This window comes from Eschrichtius robustus, chromosome 6, assembly GCF_028021215.1.
Source record: "Eschrichtius robustus isolate mEscRob2 chromosome 6, mEscRob2.pri, whole genome shotgun sequence".
NCBI lineage: Eukaryota > Metazoa > Chordata > Mammalia > Artiodactyla > Eschrichtiidae > Eschrichtius > Eschrichtius robustus.
The window spans coordinates 143,794,587-143,807,028 of NC_090829.1; the positions used below are offsets into that span (position 1 = coordinate 143,794,587).

The following is a 12,442-nucleotide window of genomic DNA, read 5'->3' on the forward strand; positions in this document are numbered from 1 at the left end:
CCTGATGGTGCCTGCCCAGGGTGGTGGTCTGACCTCAGGACCCGCTTCCCAGGTGAGTGACCTGCAGTCACCCCACGCTGGGAAGGGCCCTGCATTTGTATAATGCTCGGCTGTTGCCTCTTGAAATGCTTAATAATTTTTGAACAAGGGGCTGCACATTTTCCCTCCGCACTGGACCTCTCACACTGTGTGGCTGGTCCTTCCTGACCGTCAGGTCCTGTAGATGCAGCCCCTGGGTCATGATATCAGATCCAGAGTTGGCCGGGGTGAGCCCAAAACAGATGGCACCCACCCTCACCTTGCTCTGGCTGGGCTGTCCAGTAAAACGGCTTGAGAGGTACTCCCAAATGTCACCTTGACCCAGAAGCCTTGTTAACTGCCCCAGCTAGAAGAGATTTTTGTCTTTTCTTAGCTTGTTGGGGGGTTGGGGATGCCCAGTTGGCCAGTAAGAAAATGGCTCTGGAGCCAGACTGCATGGATTCAAATCCCAACACTGTCACTCATCAGCTGTGTGACCTTGCGCAAGTTACTTAACCTCTCTGTGCCTTAGATACCTACTGCGTTAAACAGGAATAATCATAATCCTACCTGAGACAGTGGCTGTGAGGTTTAGACAGTACATTAAAAAGCTTAAAACCATGCTGATCCATGTAGGTTCTGAGCTGCTGTGATTGTTGGTTTTTGAACGTTATTGTTCCCTGTCACCCTTTGCCTCTTCATGTGTGTAGGTTTTGTTCCTCCCCTCAGGAGAGCCTGTCCACATGGGCTCCCGACTGCAGCAGCTGGGCGCCCTAACTGAGGGGTTTGCACGAGGCCAGTGTTGACTTCCTGACCTGCCTCCCCCTGTGAAGGGTTTCAAGTCTGCTGAGGAGGGCACGGGCTCCAGAGCCCCCAAAACACCTTTCCGGTTCCCAGGGGAGACTTGTGGGTTTGTTGGCAAAGCCTGCTTTGGTGATGCCCTTCGGCCTGGTAGTCACGCTGTTTGCCTGGCTTCCCAAGGCAAATATCAATGCTATCTTGAGATTTCGGGATATTAGACTGGAACAAAAAGAATTCATATGAAATGAGAAAAGGGATCATCAAACTTCAGAAAATATCAGATGTGGTTTGACGTCCAGTTCCCTAATTCCAGACCTGATTCTCTGTTGTCAGCTGCAAGGGCAGGGACCAGTGGGGGGACCGTGGTTGACCGGTGTCTCTTCCTGGGGCTGCGGTAGCAGACCACACGGCAGAGGTCCGCTCCAGGCCTCTCCTTAGCTTTTCCCTATGCCCTCACATTGTTTCCTCTGCCAGTGTCTGTCTGTGTCCAAACGTCTTCTTTGTGGAAGGACACCAGTCATCTTGGACCAAGGCCACCCTAATGAGCTCATCTTAACTAACTACATCTGCAATGGCCCTATCTCCAAATAAGGTCACATTCTGAGGTTCTGGGGGATTAGGACTCCAACGTGGGGATTTTTTTTGGTGGGGGGAGACGCAATTCAACCCCAAAGTATTTATAATCTGGTTTGCGGGACGTTTATTGGAATGGCAACAGAAATAAAAATACTGGAGAGAGTTTTTTGCTGCACAGGAGAATGGTGTGTGTGTGTGTGTGTGGTGTGTGTGTGTGTGGTGTGTGTGTGTGTGCAGTTAATTTTAACGTCCCTAGGCCTCCGTCTCCCTGTCTGTCCGATGGGCGTGTCCTTCCACCGCCTGATGCTCTGACTCTGGTTTCACAGGTCACCAGTGCCCTGCAGCCACTGGACGCCACTGTCCACCACTTGCACTCTGCCGGGGGGGACACCTCGATCACGGTGTCCCAGCTGCTGCTGGGTCTGCCACAGCCGGAGCCTGTGGCCCGCATCTCCGCGGTGCTGGACGGTGTGGTGAAACGCGTCTATGAAGTGATTGGCATCCGGGTGCAAGGTGCGGCTTCCCTTTGTGGTCCCCTTGGGGGCGGGGGCCGCGGGAATGGGAGAATCATCCAGCGGGTGAGGGGCGGTCAGACCCACCTTTAGCTCATCCCAGCCCGGAGTTTAAACTCCAAGTTCCGAAGCCGAGATTTTGAGAACTCGTTCTATGCTAGCAACCCCTTTCCCTTCCCTCCTCCCGGCCTCCTTTTAAGCCTCTCACGCTCAGCTGCTCCTTCCATCCAGGTGGGGCTGGAGAGCAAGTCCCAGAACAGCACACAAATAACCCATTTCCTCAGTTCTTGGGTTCCCAAATTTCCCTCTGGCCTCTTTCCCACCCTCGCTAAGGACATCCTTATATCTCGAAGGCTCTTAAAGCAGAGTTTGCACAAATCTGAGTTTGGTACAGCAGATAGATGTGTTTCTGGAAGAAATTACCTGGCTTTTTTTTTTTTTTTTCTGTCCATGTCAGGGTTCGGCAAACTTTCTGAAAAAGGCCAGATAGTAAATATTTTGGGCTGTGGGCCACATGACCTGTTTCAAAAGCTCAGCTTTGCCAAGTGGCATGAAAGTAACCGTGGACAGTCTGTGAGCAGACAGCTGGGCTCCAATAGCACTTTCCTTCCCGCTACAGAAGGCAGCTGAAGTTTGCTGCACCCTTAGGAGGATGGCCACTCTTGTGAGGCAGCTCCTTGTATGACGCTGAAGGTCACATGTAAAGATGCCAGGGTCTGGAGCCCAGGAAAAGCTCTAAGGATGGCATTTAATTCCCTTCAACTCTACAAATGTTCCTGAAAACCAAACCAAGCAGCGCCCATAAGCCAAGTGCTTGTCTCGTCTGTTCTGACAGGTTTCCGTCTGGAGACCCTAGGAACTCCCCAGCAGGTGAACAAGCAGGGGTTATCTCACAAGGCAGCGAGAGAGAAGGCATGGCAGGGACCGCGGGCATGTCCGCAGGAGGGTGTCAGAGAGAATCCGTTATGGGGTGCAGCTCTGATTGGGTGGCTTAGGAGAGGGAGGGGTAAGGAAGTGGGGCTTGTTCTAGGTTGGATGCTGTCAGAAAGCAGAGGCAGTTCTGTGATTGGGTATTTCAATCAATCTCATCCACAGGGAGGGGTAGCCAGCATGAAGATGAGCTAGGATTAGTAAAGAATGAATAGCCCCTCATTGCGGCGAAGAGAGGGGTTGGTACTTAGTGGGTGACGGCAGCCTTTTTTTTCCATCTGGCTTAGATAAAATGGTGATATGGCCTTGCCTTGTCTTGCTCTGTCCTGGTGGTGGAGAAGCCTGGCTGCCTGTTCTGGGCAGGTGCTCCCGCCAGATAGGAGAGGGCCAGGCCCCTTCTGCAGGTCAGGGGCTGCTCTGCCCTATTTCTCCATCCATACACTGCCGTCCACAGGATAGATGCTTGGGGAAGATGTCTGGACCTCATGATTTCAGACTCAACACAGCCCCAAAGTGACCTGCTCGGGCCACAGCGCCCACCCAAGCACATGGAGCTGTGCCTTGAGCCTTGGGCCAGCTGCGCCGGTGAAGAGGGCTGTGGCCGATGGGGCTTCTAAGGCAGGGTATCAAGAGGCCCCAGGGGACCGCGGCCCAAGCCACTTCCTCAGCTCGTGTGATACACGTTTGGAGGTTAATGGGAAGGACCGATGGCCCTGATGAGCATTCTCACCCGTCCTCCTTTCCCACAGACGTAGATGAATGTTCCTATGACGAACTCAACGCCTGCCCTGGGAGGGGACAGTGTCTAAACATGGAGGGCTCGTACCAGTGCCTCGGTCACCCGGAGTCGCCCACCTCGTCCCCCCAGAAGCTGGATGGCACCTGTGAAGGTGAGCCACCGGGCTCTCCAGGTGGGGAAGGAAAGCCTTAAGGAAGCCTCAGTTGAGATGCAGACACACCTTATCCCCTTTGGCTGCTAGAATTCTCTCTTCTTTCTGGAACCTGATTTACGGCTTTAACAACATTGTTACAGGAGTGCAAGGATAAGTCGCCCCCAGTCTCAGCACCCTGGCAAATTGTTTTCATTTTCTCCTGTTTCCTTCCAGTTTTTTTTTTTTTTAACCTTGTTTAAATCCTGCCACATATGCAATTTTGTATTTTGCTTTCTTCACTTCCCATTATGTCATGTAAATGTTTCCAGGAAGCAACCTTGTCTTCATAATTACGATTTTCAACGCTTGCGTAACAGTGGTATGCTATAGCAGTGATACAATGCTCTTAGCTATTTCCCTCTTGGGGGACTTTTATGTCACCTCCAACATTCCTCTCTGAAAACTGCAACTTTCACTAGCATTGTGAAGTGGTTGGGGAGGATATTGTTATAACTGAGTTTGAGTAAATTAGTGATTTAATCCTCATGTTCTTTTCCCTTTAAGGGGAGAGGGGTGATCGAGTGGTAGCTATTCCTAAGGTCTCTGGATTTTTAAAAATGCACCTACCAGCCCCACCTCTGCAACCAGACTCCCCTCTCCTGTGCCTTGCGGGCTTTGTCCGATTAGAACTGTGCATCTCCTCTGCGCACGATGTGCCCACAAAGCTTTGCGCAGAATCCTAGCAGACCATCCTAGATCTCCTGCGCTGTGGCCTCAGGGGGGGGCATCCTGACCCCCAATGTGAACAGAAGTTTGGAATACAGTTATTGACAATACTCTGCTCAGTTATCTGAGAAGACATCAGACTCTGTTCACAGGGAGGAACGTTGCCAAACTGCCACGCCGACAGCTGAACATAAACAGGGAAAGCGCACCACCCCGACCTCATTTCCAACAGGGCAGAAAAGACAAAGCCAGTGTCTCCCGATCAGAAATTTAGAGTGAATTCCAATCGCATATGGCTAAGGGAAACAGCACATGTTTTAAATTTAGAAGCTAATATAATAAATGAGCTATCTGCTGGAACGGGTTAGAGGTACAGACCCGTGGAAAATACAGCGCAAATTTCAGATGCTTTTCTTGTGAAATTAGTCACCCAGTTAATGACACACAGGGCAGCTGGATTCTTGCACAAAAAACCCATAAGAAATATTGCCCGGTTTGCACTTCATGTTCCAGGAACACGTTCTGCTTTTAGGATGGAGTGGAATTGTATTCAAGGGTCATCCTCACTCCCTCCGACATGGTCCCCTACCCAGCTGGAGCCTGATAGCTATTCAGCTCCATAAAGAACCGTCTTCTGAGGTGGCTGCTTGGTGAGGGCAGGGCTGCCGCCGGAGAGTCCACTAGGCTGCCACGGATTGCTGCTCAAGTTCACAAACCTGATCTATAATCAGGTTTTCAACAACTGAATGCTCAGCATCTTGGCTCAAATGCCCAGTGTTTCTACCTTTACAAGGTTCAGGTGTCCAGCTGACAGACCCAGGGGTTAAAGAGGAGCAGAGACTGACATGGGAGATCACGGGAAAGGCCACTGCCCCAGCAGCACCCTTCCTGCCCCACCAGACACAGGTCAGGGCTGTCTGGAAGGAACAAAGACCCAGACCCGTGGACACAGAGAATCTGATGTGCTTCACTCAGATCACTGTCGACTCCTGAATTCAGGTTCACAACTGTAGCCCGGGGAGGGCCACAGGGCAGTGGTACCCTGGGATCACGCACAGTCAAGAATTGGGTTTATCTTCTGGGGCCACATTTTCAGAGGGAGGGACGTTGCAAAGCCAAAAGGCAGTGACAGAAAGTGTCCTGGCCAATGAACTGAAATCCAAGTCAGAGGGAAGAAGGAAGGGTCAGGAAAGAAGGATTATTTCCAGTTTAAAGTATCTCAAGGTCTGTCCTCCAGAAGAGCGCTTAGCCTTAGTATGTCAGAAGTTGGCTGATTTTGCAGCAACACAAAGAACTTTCCAACAAGTTGTACTGTCTCACCAACAGCTGCCTTGAAAACTACTTAAAGAAGCGTGGCTAGGTGGATTCATTTCCTGGGCCTGTGTAACAAAACAGCACAAACTTGGGGGTTTAAAACAACAGAAGTTTATTCTCTCACAGTTCTGGAGGGCGGAAGCCCACCATCGTTATCACTGGGTTCAAGTCCAGGTGTCGGCAGCGCCAGGTTCCCTGCGGAGGCTCTAGCGGAGACCCCTTCTTTGCCTCGCCCTTCTTCTGAGGGCTGCACGAACCCCTTGGCTTGTGGCCACATCGCTCCCATCTTCAAGGCCAACATCTTCAATCCTCTCTCTTCTCCCTCTTCACGTGGCCTTCTCTTCTGTGTATGTGTGTGTCCCCTCTCCTGACTCTCTCTTGTGATCGCATTTAGGGCCCACCTGGATAATCCAGGACAATCCAGATCCTTAACTTCATCACTCCTGCAAAGACCCTTTTTCCAAATAAGGTCATATTTACAGGTTCCAGGGATTAGGAGCTGCTATCTTTGGAGGTCATTACCCAGTCTATTGCCGGTGGTGGGATAGTTTAGGAGTACAGCATGGGAACTTTGTCATTAGTTATTGGATGGCTTTGCCATTTACTCTCTACTTGACCTTTCTAGGCCTCAGTTTCGTCCTCTGTAAAATGGGATCATAGTACAATAGAACCTATTACCTGGTATTGTTAGAAGGGCTGTGTGGAATGACATGCCCGCTGCCACAGCACTCAGCCAACGGCAGCTCTAAGTGTGTCACTGATAGCCTGGCTGGCAGTGTGATGCATGTAGTGGGAGGGGGTGCCCATAGCGTCGTGGGTGTCCCCACAGCCCCGTGTCCCCACTGCTGCTACGACACTGGCCACACTGGCTTGGACGTCCCGTGTGTGTGTCTGGCATTGCTGTGGACCTTAATCCATCTTTGCTTCCATCACTGTGCTGGATACATAGTAGGTGCTCAATAAATGTCAAACCATATGAAATTGCCACTGTGGTTGGTCAAACACGGTTGAATCCGGACAATTGTAAACGTCTCAAGGTAATAGATTGGAGAAAGAGCTACACAAATGTTTGGCTGTAGCATTCTCTGCAGGGAGGATTTATTTCTATGGATGAGAGGGCCACATGCCCACAGTGCCTTAGCTGCAGGAACCATGGGCGGATGGCAGCTTCTGCAGATGCTTCTGAGGGTGTCATAGCCATCGAAACAACCCTGTTGGTGGCTCCTTAGCCCAGTGATCTAGGGACCCTCTGGCATCTTAATTTAAACAGTGAATATGTCTGCAGCCAGCCTGATACCCTCTCAGACTTCCTAAACGCCAGTCCCGGGGTTCTTTCCAACACCTAGGGGACCCTTTCTATTTTAATTCCCCTCAGCCCGGAGGCACTCGCCATAGCACGTGCTTGTAAAGGGCCACACACAGGCCCATGATACGGATTCGTCTGCCGTTCCACATCGAGCGATGCCTGAATGGCAACCAGGACGTGGGGTTGCAGCCCCGTTGCGAGCTGGAGGCTGCTGCCCAGGCCTCAGGCCTCGTTCTCAGCCCCACTGTCCTACTTGCCAGGCAACGTGTGGTCACCTGCGGGACTGAAAGAATGTTGGGTGTTGTGTGTTTTGCGTGAATCAGAACATTCAGTGCTTTTAGCAGATTTTTAGAAAAGTTTTAGCTTTTCCTTACTTTCTCAGTGACACGTTCCTGGGGACAGGCCGAAAAGTGATGTGGTTATTAGACCCCCAGAAGGTGATCGTCTTGATTTCATGGTCCCAGTGGCCGGGAGGTGGGGATGAGACCCACAGTCTCAGGGCCTGAGCTGCTGGCCAGTCCTCAGGTGAAACAAAGGACAGTGTCGTAAAGAATGAAAACCACTTGTGAGACAAAGGCACAGAAAAATACAGGACAATTCAGTGAAAAGGACAGACATGTCTTCTTCAAAGTACACGCTACCTCTGCATGCAAGGAGAGTTTTCAGGAAGCTGCAAGAATTTAGATGGAGGGAGGGTTGGGCTCACCTGTCTCTCCAGCATCCACCAGTTTATACCCGTGCTTTGCCGGGACCTGCAGGGGCTCACGGTAGGGGAGCACAGCCACAGAGCACTGTCATTTCTAAAGGGCAGCTCGGGAAGGACCCAGCAGGGCTGAGTTGCTGGATGAGGGTGGGTCACCAATCTTGATCCTGAGCCTCTTGGCAGCCAAGGCAAAAAGGGAAATGGGTTGAATTGTGCCAATTTTAATTTTTACTGAAAGGAAGCGTACACATTTGTCAGAAAGACAATTTTTTCCTAATATTAGAAAGCATATATCCCATGAATCCTTACAGGAAGGGCTTTGGAAACTTCACATATATTTTAATTCTTTTTTCTTTACTATGGTTTTGCAAAAGATTTTTTTAAAATCTCCTTATTGCTTGTTTCTTATAGAATCAAATTCTGCTGTAAAAATGATGGTGTCTAGACTGAGGGCCACCCTACGCTTTGTATAATTCATATTGGCCAGGTGCCTGCTGTGAAGCCAGAATTTTTCTCCCCAAAAAAGAGATTTAATTCCATCTGAGCATTAAAATACATATTGGTTGTTATAGTTGAGTATTACTCCCTAAAGCATGAATGTCGATATGAAAACACAGGACACCTCAGCCTGACTCCGGAGTCCTGCTTCCCCATGGGCCATTGTTTTGGTGATGAATTAGCCAAGCAGAAGACCTCGGGCAAATGATCAAGTACTTGTGGCTCAGAAGAGCAGGCCCTTTGGATCTGTGTTGAGATAGTATTTATAGAAGTAGCCCAGAAACATCACACCATGCGTTAATCTGCTCAGGCTGCCATAAAACACACCACAGACTGGGGGCTTAAACAACAGGCAGTTACTCTCTCACAGTCCAGAGGCTGGAAGTCCAAGAGCAAGGTGTTGGCAGGCTGGTGCCTTCAGAGGCCTCTTGGCATGCAGACGGCCGTCTCCTCCCCATGTCCTCACGTGGTCATCCCTCTGCCTGGCTGTGTCCTCATCTCCTCTTCTTATAAGGACACGAGTCAGGTTGGATTAGGGCCACCCTGATGACCTCACTTTAACTTAACAAGCTCTCTAATGACTTTGATTAGGGCCCCACCCTGATGACCTCACTTTAACTTAACAAGCTCTCTAATGACTTTGTCTCCAAATACAGCCACATTTTGAGGCATTGGGGGTTGGACCCCACACACGAGTTTTAGGGGAACACAGTTCAGCCCATCACACACCATAATGACCACAGCTACAAAAACAGCTTGGTTGTTTTCATGGCTTGGCTACTGTAAATAATGCTGTAATGAACATGGGGTGCAGGTATCTCTTTGAGTTAGTGATTTTGTTTCCTTCATATAAATAACTAGGAAAGGAATTGCTGGATCATATGGTAGTTTTATTTTTCATTTCTTGAGGAACCTCCATACTGTTCTCCATAGTGGCTGCACCAATTTACTTTCCCACCAGCCGTGCAAGGGTTCCCTTTTCTCCACACCCTCTCCAGCATTTCTTACCTCTTGTCTTTTTGATAATAGCCATTCTAGCAGGTGTGAGATGATATCTCGTTGTGGTTTTGATTTGCATTTCCCAGATGGTTAGTGATGTTGAGCATCTTTTCACGTGCCTGTTGGCCATCTGTATGTCTTCTCTGGAAAAATGTCTATTCAGATCCATTGTCCATTTTAAAATGGGATTATGATTATTGTTATTATTTTTGCTAATGAGTTGTATGATTTTCATATATTTTGGATATTAACCCCTTATCAGATATATGATATGCAGATTTTTCTCCCGGTTTGTAGGTTGCCTTTTCACTTTGTGGATGGTTTCAAGCTGGACAGAAGCTTTTCACTTCGAGGTCGGCCCACTTGTTGACTTTTGCCTCTGTTGCTTCTCTCTGACGTTTTCTGCGTCTTCCTCATTCTGTCCTTTTGTAGACTGCCCTCCCATCAGAGACCTCGTGATCCTCAACGTCACCAGCAGCAGCTTTCAAGTGTCTTGGAGTTTACATTCCACCCAGAACTGCACTTTCCAGGTGCAGGTTTACCAGGGTGAGGAGATGCTCAGGAAGGCCAGCACCCGGGGAACGAGCCTGGAGGTGGCTGGGCTGGAGGCCGGAGTGCTGTATGGGGTGAGGACCAGCTACCAGGCGTGCTGGGCCAACGTCACCACCACGGTCACTGTCAGGACCGGTAAGGCCACATGTCTGAAATCCACATTACCTGTGAGTCTGTCTCTCTAGCCTAGTCTGCTGGCCCCGGTGATTCCAATCATGTGCTTCCTACGAGCAGGGCAGGGGCCGTCACTGACGTGGCCCCAGCTCTCCTGGGAGGCAGTGAGCGTGCTCTGTGTCCTGGAGCGGTGCCGCGGTGCTCCCCTCGCTCCCCTGCGTCTCATCCTGACTGGGGGCTCTTCTGACACCTGCGGTGATGAGGGCAAGATCCCATCTTGCTGTGGTTTGAAGGATGCATAATGCAGTCAGATAGAGTGAAGCCCAAAGTATAGTAAAGCAGAAGAGGGTAGCGATTTGTGTGCATCGAAGGACCTTTTGCCACACTTAATTCCACACGGCTGAGTCTGTATAACTACCCCAAACCCAAGAGCTGAGCATCTGTAAGATCTTCACGAAGTATGCCTCATTTCCCACGCCGTGCACTTGCAAAACTAACACGATGCCCACTGCATCGGAGCCCTGAAGAAATCTGTGCCCCAAACAAACACAGCGTAGGCATGAATTGGGGATTCCAGTGTCCAGGAGGCAGCTGGCGTGACCCACATGACTCTGCCAGGTGGCCGACACTGGCCCTGCCCCATGATGCCACCTCCCCTCTGCCTGGTCGTGGTGCTACCCTGGTGGTGTAGACCTCTGTCAGGTTCGGCCCGGGGAGTTCCCTCCTAGGCTGGCCTCTGGCAGCGGGACGTGGAAGTGTGCATAGGGACAGTGTGGCCCTGAGACATTCTGGTCTGGGGACCAGAGCAGCGGGGGAGACCCAGCCTGGGGGTTCAGAGCAGGCAGAGGGCAGAAATCACTGTATGAAAGATGCTATGGTGGGGGGTGGGGGAAGGGTTGGGGGGAGGGATAGATTGGGAGTCTGGGATTGACATAAACACACTACTATATTTAAGATAGATAACCAACAAGGACCTACTGTACAGCATAGGGAACTCTGCTCAATACTCTGTAATAACCTAAATGGGAAAAGAATCTGAAAAAGAATAGATATATGTATACGTACAACTGATTCACTTTGCTGTACACCTGCAACTAACACAACATTGTTAATCAACTATACTCCAATATAAAATAAAAATTAAAAAAAAGGACCCTCTGGGGGGTTTGTCTCACGGGTAGGGATAACGCCAGTGACAGTGATGGCGGCAGTGAATGAGTGAGGGATGGGAGGGGCAGGGCTACACCCTTTATGCACTGAGTGGGGGCTGACCCATGCTAAATTGCAAACACACCAAACGGGCCCCCAGAGGGCCCCCAGAACCCCAGCCATGCAAAAACTCGAGCCCTTGACTTTGCACAAGCCTCTAATTTCCAAACTGGCGCCATCTCACCTTCTTGTTTTATTTTCAAGTTGCTCCACGGAGAAAATGGGGGGAACACTCTTTTCCCTTTGAGGAAACTGGGACCGTGAGGGGCCCCATCCCCACAGGCCACTTCCACCCTCTGTCCCCTCCCAACTTATCTCAGATGTGAAAATTGGTGGGACCAACGTCCCAGCGCAAATTCATCTCAGCTGGGACATGCAGTAGGAACATGCAGCTCTGCCCTAACCCCATGGACTCTGTGCCCTCAGGAAAAAATACCTACATTCCAATGCAGAGTAGATAATATGGAAGATTCCATAAGACTCCTGATTACCAGCTTATTCCTTCCCCAGCTGGATTCTCATTCCTTCTCTGTATTGTAAAAATGCCTTATGTTTGCAGAGCCCTATTTGTTTTTTTTAAGAAGTTCGATTCACTTTAAAGGTCTTAGCTAATTAATTTGACATTAATAAATGCTTGCTATGTTGGAGGCCATAGAGATTATGGTAGCAGTGGAGACCCAGGGCCTCACGGTAAGTCCGGATTCCCAAAGCACTGGTGGATACTGACCTCCCGAGAGGCTCTATGATGTGGGCAGGACCAGGGCCTGGGAATCCCGGGCCCTAAGGGATACTCGTTCCTCTTGCTAAGGTGGGAAAATGTTCAGAGGGGCTCCCGTCTAGAAATGTACGCTATACAATGTTGGTGTCATTTCTGGGGCTGTGTGCGTGTAGCGGTGATAAATTCTGCCCCACCGGCCCGAAGCTCGCCGGCTGGTGGAGAACCAGGGTGGGACAAACTGCGAGTGCCTTTAGATCATTAGAATTTAGATCATTGCTGCAGGGTCTGCTGTGGATGTGGGTATCATTCTTGGTAACGAAAGAGACATGCTCCCATGTCCCATCTTGAATCTTTTCCAGCTTCACTTAGGTCCAAAGAAAAGGACACTTCCCTTACAGGTTGACCAACCCTATCATTTTGTCCGGGACAGAGTAGGCTCTTGAGAGGTGGGACTTTTGGTGGGAAAATTGGAAAGTCCCAGAGAAATCAGGATGAACTTGTCACCTGAGTGTCAGGGGCCTGGCTGGGGCGTGTGCTTGTGATTGAGGCCAAGGAAAGCAGCGGCCACACTGGGTGAGGAATTGCTGGAGGGGC

General features: G+C 50.2%; 1 protein-coding gene across 1 annotated transcript in view; it reads left to right on the plus strand.

Moving 5' to 3' along the window:
- Window positions 1-12,442, plus strand: part of UMODL1 (uromodulin like 1) — a 59,827-nt gene that overhangs the window by 12,667 nt on the left and 34,718 nt on the right. Inside the window, exons 5-7 of the mRNA XM_068545785.1 lie at window positions 1,722-1,908; window positions 3,587-3,727; window positions 9,688-9,942. Of these exons, the coding sequence (XP_068401886.1) occupies window positions 1,722-1,908; window positions 3,587-3,727; window positions 9,688-9,942 (583 nt within the window). The remainder of the gene's footprint in view (window positions 1-1,721; window positions 1,909-3,586; window positions 3,728-9,687; window positions 9,943-12,442) is intronic.